At 45.0% G+C, this 16,680-nt stretch overlaps 2 protein-coding genes across 2 annotated transcripts in view; both read right to left on the bottom strand.

The window, feature by feature from the left end:
• Nucleotides 1-364: 364 nt before the first annotated feature.
• fscn2a (fascin actin-bundling protein 2a, retinal) lies at nucleotides 365-7,186 on the bottom strand. Its single transcript, XM_042086263.1, has 5 exons — nucleotides 6,019-7,186; nucleotides 2,865-3,021; nucleotides 2,412-2,533; nucleotides 2,015-2,182; nucleotides 365-1,742 (listed from the first exon to the last, which is right to left on the bottom strand). The coding sequence occupies exons 1-5, from the start codon at nucleotides 6,839-6,841 to the stop codon at nucleotides 1,537-1,539; spliced, it is 1,476 nt and encodes a 491-aa protein (XP_041942197.1). The 5' UTR covers nucleotides 6,842-7,186; the 3' UTR covers nucleotides 365-1,536.
• A 3,483-nt stretch (nucleotides 7,187-10,669) lies between these two features.
• LOC121705624 (BAH and coiled-coil domain-containing protein 1) overlaps nucleotides 10,670-16,680 on the bottom strand; it is a 37,611-nt gene continuing 31,600 nt past the window's right edge. The window contains 4 exon segments of the mRNA XM_042086696.1: nucleotides 10,670-14,076; nucleotides 14,367-14,603; nucleotides 15,091-15,340; nucleotides 15,342-16,317. Coding sequence (XP_041942630.1) covers nucleotides 13,867-14,076; nucleotides 14,367-14,603; nucleotides 15,091-15,340; nucleotides 15,342-16,317 — 1,673 coding nt within the window. The 3' untranslated portion in view covers nucleotides 10,670-13,866.

The following is a 16,680-nucleotide window of genomic DNA, read 5'->3' as shown; positions in this document are numbered from 1 at the left end:
CTACAAAACAGCCCATATAAAACCATGGGCATCCTCTCCCAACCCCAAACCCATAAAGGCACCAACAGGATTAAGTGAAGCTCAGCTGTACCCCTTAATCAAGGCTAATTGATGGTATGAATGAAGAGCACTCCTCATAATCATTCCTTCTGATTTATTTTCATCATACATAGGGAATGGATATCACAAAGTAATTTGGAATGGGGGCAATGCTGAGAGCATTGTGCAAATATATGCATGCAACCTGTGATCTATCTCTCAATACTCAGTTTCTGGTGGAAATGACACAAATGATATCTGTTGGATCATAGAAATGTCATTTAATAAGCTATGACATACATGATATCAGACATTATAGGCCAGATAGAAAATAAGTAATGAAGTATTTGTGCAGACACATCAAGTCAAAGGACAAAGAACACCCAAGTTCTCTCAATTGAGTTTGATCAGAAATCATCAAAATAGTCAAGAACAATTCAGATGGTCATATTTCTAATAGGAATGAATGGCTAGAATAGCCATCAACACACACAAAACTTCTATATAACTGTCTCACAGTCTCAATTTTCACAATGTAACCTTTGGCGCATCATCAAAATCTTATACTATCTTAGACAGTTGTTGGTGAATAAATACATCTCCCATCCACAAAGACACTGAAATGACTTTTTGCCATTTTCTCTGCCATATCTACAGTATGTACATCTGTCAGAATTGGCAATTCTGATACACATGGTTGCATTGATGAGATGGAGAGGAAATTAATCTACAGGCTTGTTCAAGTTCAACTTTAAGTGGCTATTGCCAGTTCATCTAGACACCTCTGATTGAGGACCTCTATTCTCTAACTGAATCCATGGATAGGCTAATAATTAACTTTTTTTCCATTCATAAACTAACCATTTGCTGAATAGCAGACCTGATCTCATATGTCCCGTCAGTTTTAGTCCTTGCCTTTTATTAATTTATCTTAAACTTAGTATAGCGTTAAAACACCACCAAATGCTTTTAAATTGTGAAAGAACTAAAGTATACAGTATACAATTACAAATATTCTGTTGTAAATTGTTTAAATCTTTCAAAAATACCCTTCATTCAGAAATAAGAGTTCTTAAAGATGAACCCTGCAAGGGCAAATCAAGTAAAAAACACTCTGAACTCAACATGGCCTTAACATACAATATAAACACATGTATTCTCACAATTTCAGTACCAGACGGTTAACAGATTTACAAACTGTTGTCATTACACCATACAGGTTGGCAAAGGTGATTGAGGGTACTCACAGATCTGGTTTAGAAAAAAAATATGGAAAAGAAAACAAACCGCTCTCATATTTCAACCTCATTCACTTTTTGCCAAAAGAGGGTGTCCCCTGGAATTGAGAAAGAGGGACCGGCTTAGAGAGTGGAACAGGGCACAAAAGAGGGGACTGGAGGCTATGACCAGGAGTCGCATTATGTTGTGGGGGCAGCGGCTATTGCTATGGCTAGGTGTGGGAGTTTCAGAATGAGAGAGTTAAAACACATGCGGGCTTCAGTATTCCCATAGCGAGGACACGTCGACTTTGTTGGCATCTCCCTTCAGTGTGCCCCCCTGGTCCCCCCGCAGGTACTTGCCACTCTTGCTCTTGATGCCGATGCGTCCGTGCTCCAGGAACTCCAGGAAGAAGTCCTCGGGCTTGTCCCCGTCGGAGCAGACCAACCCACTGCTGGACACATACCAGAACTTCCCACTACCTGCTGTGAAAAACACAACAGGCCTGTTATATTGCAGCAATCAACAGCAGGAACAATGACTGTAGGACCATCTGTTTTAGACATAAAGCATCAAAAACACACACACACACACACACACACACACACACACACACACACACACACACACACACACACACACACACACACACATAACATGCACATACACACACACACATAACATACACATACACATACCGGTACATACAGTACACACACACAAATAGATGTACCCACAGTAACCCTCTTCCACTTACATTTGATATGATATGCACCATCACTAAAGAGCAAAGCGAATATGTCATAGACGGAGCGGTTGGCATCCAGAGTGTTGGAGCTTTTGTGGTGGCACACAAAGCCATTCTCCCCATGGAGGATTAGGATGGGCCTATTAATGAGTTTCATCAGGAACTGCTCGTCCTCTCCTGCAATTACAACCAAGATGGGGTTGGGTGCCCATCGACACAACACAAGTGAGATGTTAATGGAGTCACTGTTTATTCACCTGACTATACCTCATACATACTCAAAATACACTCGCCTGAAACACTGTTGTGTGACGTACAGCACTCACAGAAACTGAGACATCACTCTTGCACTACCACAACTACCACACACACACACACACACACACACACACACACACACACTCACCCACTGAATCACTGACCGCAGCCAGCTGGCCGTTCTTCTTAGTGCAGACAAACTTCCCATTACTTGCCTTCAGGGCCACCCTGCGGTCAAGCCACTGGATGTCAAACATGGTGTTCGCCTCTCTGTGGGCAGCAGAGCGAGGGGGTCAAAGGTCAAGATTAATGTTGAAGAAATTAACATTTAGTGTGGAAGAGGTGGTATGTGTCAGGAAGTGTAGGAATGTAGTGAGTTATATAATACAAATATTTCATGTTTATTTATGTGCAATGTCCATGTCAAATAAACCTTAAATAAATGATTAAAAAATATATATTTTTGTCGGACTGGTTTAGAGTGTAGATGGTTCAACTTGGGCTTGAATTACAAACGACAGGATGGAGAAGGATTTATTAGTTACTTCAGTAATCCAAATTAAGATGACTGTCTTGTGAAAAAGAGAAGAAATGTTCTCACATCTCTGTAGCTGTGGACTGGATTTCTCCATGTGACACAAGAGTCCAATAGTTTCCCCCGTTGGTCCTGAACATGCACTTCTTGGTCTCCTTATCAATCTCCATCTGAAAGGTCTCCATGTCTGTTTCCACATCCTGATTGGCAGATATGCTCACTCCTAAAAGAGTTATAAATGCATCAAGCACATACAACAGTCACCTTAATCACCACCAAGCTATCCATCTACCCTAAGTTTAGCCGTATATGGCAGGTAGGCTGTTGTGAAAAGCAATGGAAGATACAGTTATTTCTGGTGTATTAGCAGCATTGAGTATAAACCATACCACAGTGGTTTATGTAAATTAAAAAAGACAAAACCCTGTATTGACTGCACCTGTGTGTTAGCTGTACCCAACAGCCCAATGAATCAGAATCATACAGAAGAATGAAAATAGCCCTCCCCTGTGTATTAACCTCACAGCTGAAGAAATGTATAATACCGGAAAATAACGGTACACTACCTAACCCCAAATACAATACCTAGGTCTACACAAGATTTGAGTTGTGTGTGGGATTTCAGTCTACTTAATGTTAGGTTAATGGTGCATACTTAGAAGTAGTTCTCATGAACATCAGTGTTAAAATCTCTGGTCATGCCATAATGGCCATGGCATGTCAAAAATATGTGGATTACCACAGATAATCTACCATGAAATTCAATATGTCAGTCATATCCTTACATTTCAAGATGGAGAACTAAATCTGTTATTGGTGTCTACATTACTTCAAACGAAGCTCTTCTGTTGATCATGTGCCAGTTATTGATATTAATCTCACTGATCACCATCAGTGCAAAACGCATTTAAATCTAATTGACTTCCTTTTATTTGAGATTTTGCTCATTACAATTTGATTAGTCACATATTAACAACCTGTTGACTCATAATCCACACTTTATATGTCAGGATTATATTCCATAAATCCATGGCATAAAATACTCTGATGATCTCACAGCTAATCATAGCTGTCCAGATTGGACATTTATAGAGTTGATGGTTTCAAATTCAGTTCCAACAATGAAGTAATGTCCCTCAACAGATGGCAATGCAATATGACAATATTTCTTTCTGAGTGTATGCTATCACTGGTTTCTGGTTTCCATTTATTTCACAGAGGACTGTGGAATAATCAGCAGACTGTATCTACTGCAGTTCAGGTGCCTGAGAGAAGTCTTTTCATCTTCTTAAGCCTGTTACTATTCTAATCCACACACACACACACACACACACACACACACACACACACACACACACACACACACACACTTGTGAAAGGCAAAGCTGCACAGGAGGGTTATAAGCAGCTTAGAATAGCAGCAGAGGGATGGAGGAATATGGCGGCAGGCCATGAGGCAGAGGAGAGCGAAACCATTCAGGCTCGTGTCAAACCACAGCCGACCTGGATGCCTGCATGGGGCAGAGGGCACAGGGGACACACTGGCCGCCAGTCTCAGGGGCCTCAGTAGAGAGCACAGGCAGGGAGGACATTAGTGCTGGGTGTACAATCAGCACGAGAAACATATGGTCTCACATATGGACGGCGCACATGCCTGTGTGTGTGAGTGAGTGTGTGTGTGCTTGGGTGATATCTGTGTTGAGGGGAGTTTATGTTGTTCAACAAAGGATGCAACATATTATGAGACAAAGTTAACAGTTGACTATCAAAAAGTCTGGCAATCTAGAGAGGTAGAACCTTAGCTGAGGTACAATATCTTGGAACCCAAATCAGTGTGTGTTTACACAGCTGAGGTTGCATGGACAATACAGGCCTTGCCAATGGTGTTATGGTTTTATGACAGAACGTCTGAATTGGTAGACTACAAAATTGTTTGTCTTGCAGGTCTTGCATTCTTCTCTCTGTCTCTCACTCTGTCTGTCACTCTCTCTCTTTTCTACACACACGCGCACACACACACACACGCGCGCGCACACACACACACACACACACACACATACACACACCCTCATCCTTTTTTTCCGTTTCTCTACCTTGCTCTCTCATTCAGCATGTCTCCACCACAGAGCGAGCCCAGTGTGTATTTATAGGCTCAATCCTGGTGCTCAGTGGTAGTAATTAAGGCGTGGTAGCAGGATGTGTCTGCAGCCAGTGATCTGGGCTAAGCCCAAGAGGACACCCACAGGAGAGCTGACAGTCCTCATTAACCTCTGCGTTCCTCTCGGCCGCCGCGAGGGCGGGTGGAAGAGAGGGAGGGGAGGCCAACAGGGTGCTGGTCAGTGGTCAATGCCCCCTGGGGGTCGTGGGGCTCTCCCTCGCTGCCTCCCCCCCTCAGTGCTGCGACCTTTGGGGGAGGCAGTAATTGGCCGTGCAACTGTCTGAATTGCCAGCAGATTGGACGTTGTGACTTGTATCTGACACTGCCCTCTTCTCATCAACACATATCACACTCGTGTGGTCACACAGATCTTTCTAAATGGGACTGGGGACATTTAAATAGGTGCAATGACAGCTACAAGAACATAGTGCCGAGTAAGAAGAATAGAGTCTATTATACTGATCTATGAGATATCTAGAGATAATTTATTTTCATCAACTCAATCACCTCTTCACAGGCATCAGCCATCATAGGCATACAGATTCCAACATGGCCTGTGAGATAGTGTTTAAGGTTACATGAAGTGAGATAGTGTTAGGTTATGTGAAAACACCACATTTTGAGAAGTGCTAATGAAGGAGTATGGATAGATGAATTCTTTAAAAATGCACGTTTGTTTAGTTTGTTTAATTAAGTAATGTTAATTTCATATAAAATGTATTTAATTTCTAATTTGGAAATGAAAGATATTTTGGGTAGTCATTCTAATTAGTTTGGCATTTACTAATTTGTGGTTAGATATGTATTGAGGTTTTGTATTGGAAAAGCCTCTACATTTTTTTTTATTACACAATATATTCTGTTACACAATCTGTAAACTGGGAATGCGACCCAAAATAGCCCAGGCAGCCCACAAATACTAATTAAAGTCAGAGAGAAACAACTAATCACAGGGCAATGCACACACAGCCAAAGGGAAGCAGACAGTGACCCTCTCCCAAAGTGTACCACAATCCCACCCCTGATCAGGTAAAGCTGCCCCATAACGCTGCCATGCCTTACCTTGACGTGTGGAAACAAATCGATTATTAGCTGCCTGGAACACCACCTGCGGGTGGCTCTCCTCTAGGTCGAAAAGCTCGTCCTTGCCCGGTTTGGAGCAGCGTCCAGAGCGCAGCGTGCCCGTGGGGCCCATGGGCGTCAGGTACTTCCCGTCCGAGTCCTTGAAGGCCAGCTTGCCGGACTTGAGCTCCAGCGTGAAGCTGGTTTTCGGGTTGCTCTCCTTGACCAGCTTGCCGTCGGAGCAGAGGAAGCGGCTGTCGCAGGTCTTCAGGCAGTACTTGCCGTCCTGGTAGAGGAGCGTGACCAGCGAGTCCACTCCCCAGGGGATGTTGCTGTCCACCGAGATCTCGCTGTCGGGCCTCGACAGGTGGGCGTAGCGTTTGCGGGCCACGCTCAGCAGGCTGGCCTGCGGGTGCAGGGCCAGGTGCATGGCCCATAGCTCCGTCTCGCCGATGACCTGCGCGAAGCACGACAGGTAGTCGGCCGAGCCGCCGAAGTAGCGCAGGTGCGGCTCGGACTGCAGCGCCCAGCGGCCGTCGCTCTGCGCCACGATCAGGAAGCGGCAGTCGCCTGTGGGGCTCTCGGCGCCGCAGCTCACCTTCCCGTCCTTATCCGACGCCAGGTAGCGGCCCAGGTGCGAGCGCAGGAACACCACCTGGCTGTCCTGCTCGTCCTGCTCCAGCGTCCAGATCTGCTTCTTCTTCAGGCTGGAGCCCGAGGCGTTCACCTTGAAGCCGAAGGTCTCGGCCGTCAGGTAGCGGCTCTGGTGGTTGATGAGGCCGAACTGGAGCTTAAGGGCCTTGCTGATCCCATTGGTGGGCATGGTCGGAGCGGGGAGCCTTAGAGCACGTTCACAGGAGAGGCCGGAAAGATGGAGGTGCACACCTTGTCAGGGGGGAGCGAGCAGTGCCAGCTACGACATCCACCTTCCTCTCTCTCCGTCAAGGTGAGCTCCCTGGTGGATTTGCATGAATTTCCCTTGGTGGGGCTCTTTGCCTAAGTGAAAAAAAAAACAATTCAGTCAGTCTTCAGTCCTCTGTTTGTGCTATTTCCAGTAATAGTCTTGGGTTTGGTGTCTGATGATATTCCTTTGGTCTGTTCTTCTGTGAGAAAATAATTGACTAAATGTGTGTGTTGTGTGTGCGTGTGTGTGTGTGTGTGAGAGAGTGAATGTGTGGCGGTGTAGCACAGGTGCCGGTCTGCACTAATCGTCGGGATTACTCCCAGCGGGGCACTGCTCCTCAATCCAACAAGCGGCTCTGACGTCACAGCCTCTCTCTACCTCTCTCCCTCCCTCTCTCTCTCTCTCTCTCACACACACACACACACACACACACACACACACACACACACAAACACACACACACACACACACACACAGAGACACACTCACAACTCCACCCCCAACTTTCCTCTTTCTATCCTGGCTACTTTACTGTCTCCCCCCTGTCTCTCCCCTCTGGTTTAACCAGTAGCTGCTGATGAGAGTGAGCACATGGCTCTTGACTACTCCGTCCAGCTCTGGATTATCCCAGATCTCGACTCCATCAGCACCCAAAAAACCTGCCCTTTTCCATCCTCCTCATGGGTCTCTCTCTCTCTCTCTCTCTCTCTCTCTTTCTTTTCCTGTCTCTTTTTTGGCTTGTAATTAGAGCTAAGCATTTCTGGGCAGTAGGGTCAGCTGACCATATTGCCGTAAGAGCCAGCAGGAACTGGGTTGGTGGGGCGGATTTGATGTGTTCAGAGCACAAAGGCCTCTTTCTTTGACTTCCCCACACACATCTCTTTCTCAGTTTGGCCATTGTGGCCATTAAGCAGTCGAGCGATTCAAACTAGATGCAGTTTTATTCGGAATTCTTGGCCTCTTGCTCAGACATACGATTTGGACAGAATGTTTTTTTTTCAATCACACAATTTCTCTCTCCTTTACTTATGAACTTGGTTATCGCTGATCTCTCTCACACACACATACACACACACATACACACACACACACACACACACACACACATATGATTTATCCCCCAGGTCAACATGTGTTGTGTTCCAGGCTTCTGGCCGTGAGATTCTGCTGAAGGCTGTGATTTATGTGTGTATGTGTGAAGGACTAATGCTCTTATAGTCAAATGCCAGATTGCAGAACTGCCATTTACAAGCATGTGTGTGTGTGTCTGTGTGTGTGTGTGTGTGTGTGTGTGTATCAGTGTGTCCTAAGCTCAGTTCTAACAAAGACTTACCCATCTAGTGGGTTCTAACAGGATCAGTTCTGAGCCCATCCAGTGCCCTTGACAGACGAGCGCTGGGTGAAGGCGAGTCCATGAGGTGGAGCGGACTCTAAGCCCCTCGCTGAGCCAAAGGGGACATCAGGTAAAGGGATGAACCACCTCCAGCTTTTACTGGCCAACAATACTGGGGAGTACTACAGTGTTCTTGTTTTGAGAAAATAATTTTATGAGCTCTAAAAAATTCCATCGGTGCACCAATCCAATATGCATTTCTTTGCATTTCCATGGCAATTTGAATCAATATAATAGGCATGCATTGTATCATTGTACAGTAGTTCTCCTATGTCACTTTTAGAGTCATGAGCATAAGACCTGTCCCTGCGCATTTCTCGGTGAATGATGCATAATTGTATTCGCTTTGGTCTCATCAGTAATTGGAACCCTTTGCTGACATTTCATAAATCATCTGACCTTTGTAAACAGTGGGGATCATGCTTGTCCTTGGGACTCCGGCTCCTTATGTGGACAGAAGTGGGCTTTGTTGCTGATTTTATGTTCCCCTGAAATTGGAATACAGTATTATGACCGCCGTGCAGTATACGTATGACACATACACACACAGTACATATGTATGCATGCATGCACATGCACACACACAGGCACACCTACAAGCACATGCACGCACACACGCACACACACACACACATAAACACATACACACACACACACACACACACACACACACACATATATATATATATATATATATATATATATATATATATATATATATATATATATATATATATATACACACATGCACACAATTCAAGAATTTCTCAGAATTATGAACAGGCAAGATGGGGGTAGGGTTGTATAAAATGTATTTTACATGTGAAATCATGAACTAATCATGTTTTGGTTAGTACTTGGATAAGAAACCTCCTTGGAAGAGTAGGTTGCTGCTGGAAGTGGTATTGGTGGCTGGCCAGTAGGTGGCACTCTTCCCTGTGGCCAAAAACCACCAAAGAAATATCAATCCCAATGTCCTATTGCAGTGAAAGGGACACTGTACTGCATATGTTTTCCTTTGCATGAATGTTAAATTGAGGTCCTGACTCACCATGGTTGTTAAAGATCCCATGGCACTTATCACAAAGAGTAGTTCCCTGATTTGCTTTATTTATGTACACATACATAAAGACACACACATATAAAAACACACACACACACACTACACATGCACACACACATACATGGACACACACGACACGCACAAACACGCACACAAACACATAAACACATACACACACACACATGCACCCATACAAACACACCTACATACACACACAACACAAAACAGTTTATGGGGCCGCCGTGGCCTACTGGTTAGCGCTTCGTACTTGTAGCCGGAGGGTTGCCGGTTCGAACCCCGACCAGTAGGCACGGCTGAAGTGCCCTTGAGCAAGGCACCTAACCCCTCACTGCTCCCTGAGCGCCACTGTTGTTGCAGGCAGCTCACTGCGCTGGGATTAGTGTGTGCTTCACTTCACTGTGTGCTGAGTGTGTTTCACGGATTTGGATAAATGCAGAGACCAAATTTCCCTCACGGGATCAAAAGAGTATATATACTTATACACATATACACAAAACAACCACACACTCAATTACAAACACACAAAAAAGGAACAAAGTAGGAAATTAACACAATTTGACAAGCGTGACTTATTTTTGTGGAAAAAATGTGCTGGACTGGGCGGCGGTAATATTTTGTACCGCTCTGCTGATTGAAATAATAATAATAATAATGGATTGCATTCCAATCATCAATTGGCCCATACGTTTATAAGTGAAAATGAAAAACTTAACAATGAGTAGTGGTTTCTGTAGAGCCTTAACCGCCATGTAGCCTTACATTCTGGACAATACAGCTATTATTTGTAGGAGTCTAATTATCTGTAGGTGTCTAATCAGCTTATTTTGCATACATAAGGAACCAGTAGCCAACGCTTAGTGCCTGAGCACAGAGGATTTTGAAAATGGACCAGTGAGTGATGTAAGTTGGTTGTGGCATCCTCCAGGAAAGGAGAGGAAAGGTTGTTGATTGGAGGATCAGTCCTCATTTGTCCCCTCAAAGAGTAGCTTAAAGAGACAGTCTCAACAGGTGAGCCAGACACAAACAGGCATGGACACATAAACAGGCTGCCCACCAGCCGCCAATGCTCTAAATGGATTTGGCTGGGGACTGAGTGAGCTGGCTGTTACCTGTAGTAAAGAATTTAATCCAGAGGAGGGTGTTGTGGAGGCAAACATGACCCTTGTCACACACACACACATTATATTTCCACTGAATCACACAGTGATCTTCAGATTTAATTGGCCATGGTTCATATGAGTTGTATTACAAAATTACAGGCACCACAAGAAAAAATCAACATGAGATATTTATTTATTATAATTTTAAAAATCTTAATACTAAACCACATTTACAGTTTGATATCCATAAAGCATTTATGCAAAATGTTTACTCCAAAAGAGACAAGTCACTGTACAAATGTACAAAGCAATTTCCACTTTTTAAATCCATTAAATAAGATGAAAATAAATTCAATAATTATAAATCTTATGAACAATATTAATGTTAAAATACCTCTTATATATTACAGATTGAGATATACAGCATAATTCTGACTAGCTGAGTAAGTGGTGCATGTTTCATAACCAAACAGTATTTAACAGTAAAGAAAGACGACCAGCCAGAAACGATTATGGAAAAGCGCATTCCTTCATCTGTTTCCCTTGGAGAACACAACGCCAGGCTGAAGAAGTCTTACACATGACATTGCGACACATCGACCATCATGCTAGTCATCTTAGTTGCTGATCCCCACAGAATGAGCTCCTCTCTGGCAAGTCCTCAACATCATTTGGACAAATGAATTCACGCTTTGAGAACAAAAATAATAATCATACTTAGACATTTTCTTTAAAAATTGTCTCTGTAACAATATTTTCTGACTCCTACATTCATGGCATCACTTCCAGTGACTCTTGAGGTCAGTACTCTCTCTCACTCTCTCGCTCTCTCTCTTTCTCACACACACACACACACACACACACACACACACACACACACACACACACACAGTCATACACATTTGTGAGCAAGTCAAAGAACCTTCTGTAGATCTCCTCTGTAAAAACCTGTATATCTTTTGTTCACCCTCTAAAATTATGGTCAACCCTCACATAAAAGTGCTTCAGAAATATCTCTAAAAACAAATACAAAGGAGCAGTATGTGTTTTTTTCTCATCATAGACAAAACCCTTTCAAGACCACAGTAGTGCCTCTAAAAGGAACTAAGAAAAGGACATGTTTACCAGAATTCCTTTGATATTAAATGCAACTTGATTCTGTACTTCAGTGTTTTTTATGAAATTGATTTACATGTTTCACAGCCTCAAACGTATATAAAAAATTCCAATAAAATCCATGTAAGACAAAAACAGTGTGCAGCAAAAATAATCAACTGTCTTCAGTATACCCTCTGATTGGGAACACTGCTGTAGGCCCCAGGCATTTTGACCATAAAGACAGCACAACTCAGCCTATTCCATACAGAGGTGATTCAATGTATATGCATGAAGACAGTGTTTGATTGAGAGATATCATTAGATACACATAAAACATAAAGCACAACAGAATACGATACACAGTTCCACCAGAAATAAGAGACCAGTTAAATGATTTCTAATGTGATGTTGGAAAGTGATTTTTTGTTAGTTTACTTGATTTCTGTATGACAGCAGTGTCCTCGATGCAAGGTGAAACTATAATATAATGTTGATGCAATTCTTAATTGCATCCTCCAGGGTGGATGAAATAGCAGGCCAAGACTGGCATAATTATGGCTAGGCATGCCATGCTCATAGTCAGTCTGGAAGAAAAGAGCTCTGCTTTGGCAAGCTTTCTGCTTAAAGGACTTCTGCAGAGTGGCCTGATTGCATGATTAATGAATGGCACTGAATCTATGGTACAAACAAGCAGAACATTGTCAAAGCAAGGTGGAAAATCAAGATGATAATTTTAGCTTCTCTTTCAGTGTGCTTTACTTGATAACTTCAGAATCATGATTGTGTGAGTCAACCTAATTTGACTTGAAATGTCAATTGTAAGTGAAGGCACAACAGTGACCCTCTGTTGACTTTGAAAGACTTATCATCTACCATGAACTGCTCTTCTATCTGAGAAGAAACATGAACAACTAGAAGAAGTGAAAAATCTTTCAAAATTCCTCCTTGCTTCATGCTTTGGCCATCTGTCTATTAGCTTTTGTGCTAATTCTGCTGACAAACAAACTGAGGCAATGGCTGAGGCAATAAATAAGAGTTTAGCAAAATTAAGACTCCAGTTAAAATGGCACATGGAACAACAAAGGTCATGGCGAAAATGTCTTTTTTTGGCACAAACCCAACAAGAAACAAGGTTTTAGAGAGCCTCCTTCTCTTCTCTTCGTTTTTTTTCTTCTTTTCCAGCCTGATTGTCCCTTACAGTGTGTAACCTACAACGTGTGCTTCTCTCCCAAATGCTCTGTGTGTGTGTGTGTGTGTGTGTGTGTGTGTGTGTGTGTGTGTGTGTGTGTGTGCGCGTGTGTTAAAACCCAAGTCGTGGCACACAGAGGGGTTTTCCGTCATTCAAGTGGACATCTTTTTGTGGCAACCAGCAGCACTGCCTTGTCTATTCTATTAAATAAGACCTTTGACACTGAAAACAAATCACAACTGCTCTAAATAAACAGGAAGCAAATCAAATGAAAATGCAGTCAGAAAGCAGCTGATAGGGAGAATAAGACAGTCTCACTGGTGTGCTTCTGTCTCTATGCTGTCCCCTTCCTCTCTGTCTCGCTCCTCTCTGGGCCAGTGCAGTGCAATATTCAACCTCAAAGCAGAATTCCAGTCACATCTACATCCATTCATAAGAAAATAGTAAACCAAGCGGTGTGTAAAATAAGGGTTAAATCCATACGCTTTACACTTTATATAAAATAGCTTTTCTATATGTGAGGACAATAAAATCACATACTTCCTCTGTAGAATATACACACCTGGAGAAATAACAGATAAGAGGTACTGGCTTGTATGGCTTGATTGGAATAAATTCCATATCTATGTACATTTATACAGTAAACAGTTGTAACTGACTACTTTACTATTTTCGTAAATGTAGGTGCTTTAAAATTGCTGCACTCACAATCAGGAAACTGTTGAATTTCAATCACTCACTCAGCCCATTCCTTGTTTTCTCAATCAGAAAATCGACACCACTTTCATGAAAGCAGGGCAGTGCTGGCTGTGGGTGGGGTGGCATGATGCGACAGACCCTGGTTGAAAGTGTGTCTGATGATGTGTGTGTGTGTGTGTGTGTGTGTGTGTGTATGCGTGTGTGTGTGTGTGTCTGTGTGTGTCTGTGCGCGCATGTGAGCGTGTATGGCTGTGGTCTGGTCCCAACATATTATGGAAGTACAGAGAATAGGGATAAGGATAAATGTGGACCGTGGCTTTAGAATGGACCGTGGCTTTAGAATGGACCGTGGCTTTAGAATGGACCATTTGCTGTTAGGTGTTAGCAGAAAATGGAGAGGCCCTGTGCTGTAACCATCTGACCGCTCCCAGGGTCATAGGTCCCTGCCAGGTAGAACACTTCCTGTCCGCCGTCGCGCGATTTCCTGCCGCAACACGCACGCTCGTATTCCTCCCAACTCAACACCTGGCACTTATGAGAGATCGTCTGGACATCGTTCTCATCTTCATGACTGGACTGGTATAGCGCATGCTATGACAGAAACACAGAAGACATAGAGACAGAGAGAGAGAGAGACAGAACACAAAAGAAGGAGAAATTAAATGAAAAGATTAAACATGGGCCTGGAATATTGTAGTATTTTCAATAAAAGATAATCACCACAAGAGCACGTATACACACGTGTACAAACAGCACAGGAAACGATTTACATAGGACAGTGGACACAGTAAATTACAATGTAAAGACAAAAGGCAGGCACACATAGACATACAGTACACACACACACACACATATACACACACACAGAGTACTGTCTATACCTTGGCTTCTCGGTGCATCTTGCCCCTGCCGGCCTCCTGTGGGTGGTAGAACCAGCGCACCTTCACCACCATGCTGCTGGTCCAGGACTCCCAGAGGCCCTGGATGCGGCCCACGTGCGGCAGGTGAGGCCGGCCGGCCGACGCGAACACGGCGCAGTCGCCCACGCGCACCGTCTGCTTACCGCGCGCCACCGCCTTGTAGAACAGCTTACGAGCCCTCCCCTTCAGACCTCGCCTCTGTGGGACACACGCGCAGGTTAGGCCCAACTCACATGAGCTGGCTCACATACAAAAGCAGAGCCACACCAGAGCATCCTGACTAGCTTACTCTGGGAGGAATTCACAGGATAATAAAAATAAATCATAAAAAAAATGACATAAAGGAACATAAAGGACATGGAGGAACATGCCACCAGTTTGGGGAAATGATCTTATTTGCCCTCTATAAGAGAGCTAAAGGGGGAGCTATAGGCTAATGCTAGGCTAGGCTAACGGTGTCTGTCTGACTGGGTCATTGCACGCACAGAGAGGAGAAGGTTATGTATCCTTGTGTTGTGTTTCTTTAAGAAATCTAATCCATCATTAGGGATTATTGGGATTATGCCATAAATATAGAGAACTACTATATGAAATATACACCCACACATATAGATATACAGCGTATTCACACACACATACAGTATGTATCCATGACCACAACCCAAAACCTCAGTGGCTGGCTCACCTGTGTGGGGGTTCCAACCCACTTCCACGGCTGTTTTCCCGGATGGGTGGGTGGACAGGACGAGTAACAGTCATCTGCGTGGAGCCTGGGCCTCTTGGCCAGCTCTCTAGGAGGGCTGGACAGTGACAGCAGCAGCTCTTTCCTCTTCCTGTTGGCTACAGGGCTGCCGCTGCTGCTGCTGGACATGGTCACTGCCTTGGCCACGAAGGAGCGCCCGGAGGAGAACGCCGTCGGAGGGGCGGGGTGGCGGGAGCAAAGCATGCTGGGAAGGCATACAGCTGCGCAGCATGAGCGGGGGCGAGCCCTCGTCGTCGTCCGAGCTCCAGGACGAGTCGTTGTCCGAGGAGCAGAGGCTGGAGCTGGAGGACGAGCCCGAAGACGAAGACGAGCCCGAGGAAGAGGAGGAGGAGGACGACAGGCGACGAGAGACGCGCGACAGGTAGTGACCTGACGCTGGCGATGTAGTTGCCGTCGTCGTCGTCGCCTGGGAGCTCGTCCTCTTCTGCCCCTCGCCCAGGCTGGGGTAGGGGTCGCAACTCCGGCCGCCCCAGGACCGCCCGCACTCGGCTCTCCGCAGAACCGGCGGTGGCGGCGACGGTGGTGACAACTTCCTGTGGGGCAGCGCCCCCTTCAGCAGCAGCTCGGGCCCCGAGCGTCCGTCCCTGCGGTTCTCCTCCACCAGCAGCACGGGGTGGGCATAGGCCTCCGGTCTGGACACACTCACTGCCACCACTCCCCCTCCTCTTCCTCCTCCTGCTCCTCCTCCTCCTCCTGCTCCGCCTCTCTGAGCCTGCAGGACTTTACCGCTCTTGGTCTTGGCCTCCGTCACGCCCTCGTGGTCCAGCTTGACCATGAACTCCGGCCTCCGGCCGCTCCTGGACGCCTCGCCCACCTCCACGCGCCTCCTCCTAGAGGAGACGCCGCCGCCGCTGCTTCTGGGGTCCCTGTGGCTCCCGGGGGCCGAGCCCGGAGCCGGGGAGCAGAAAGAGGAGGAGCAGCCGTAGCTCTTGGCGATGCTGCTGAAGGAGTCCACCTCGAAGGAGCGGCTGCTGAAGAGGCTGTGGACGGGGGCCGAGGCCGAGGTGGGCGGCTGGGCGAGGCGCGAGCTCCTGGGGAGTCCCAGCTGAAACAGGTTCTCCTTGGATCTCCTGGTACAGACGGGGGGCCAGCTCAGCACCGGTGCTGTGCTATTGATCAGCTTCTTCTTCCCAGACCCTTTGGGTCTCCCTGGAACAGACATTGAAAACATCTCTGGTTCTACTAGTGTTCACTGAGACAAATGCAAACTTCAATGGTTCATGAATCACACCAACGTTTGTATAGAGGATACAGTGTGAATGGCTGTGTTCTATCTGAATTACTGAATTTACTTTGGTTTTACACTCATCATACTAATATGAACTTCCCTATTCTCTGATGTAACATTATTTGATTTTGACAAACAATATTTATGATTTTATTATATTATATGAATGTCACATTACTTGAAGATTATGGAAGATCTGCATTCTGTTGCTGCATCCATTATAAAAAGTTGTGCAATTACTTTGTACATTTATTGGTTGGCATGTGTAAGATCTGATAAATATC

This window comes from Alosa sapidissima, chromosome 3, assembly GCF_018492685.1.
Source record: "Alosa sapidissima isolate fAloSap1 chromosome 3, fAloSap1.pri, whole genome shotgun sequence".
NCBI lineage: Eukaryota > Metazoa > Chordata > Actinopteri > Clupeiformes > Clupeidae > Alosa > Alosa sapidissima.
Note: the sequence above shows the minus strand (reverse complement) of the source record. Positions and strands in the feature narration are given on the sequence as shown.

Bases quoted from the DNA above. Each gene is read 5' to 3' on its own strand.
- fscn2a (XM_042086263.1), bottom strand. From the start codon at position 6,841: ATGCCCACCAATGGGATCAGCAAGGCCCTTAAGCTCCAGTTCGGCCTC. The intron at 3,022-6,018 runs GTAAGGCATGGC...TAACTCTTTTAG, and splicing joins ATTTGTTTCCACACGTCAAG to GAGTGAGCATATCTGCCAAT. The intron at 2,183-2,411 runs GTGAGTGTGTGT...TTGTAATTGCAG, and splicing joins TGCGGTCAGTGATTCAGTGG to GAGAGGACGAGCAGTTCCTG.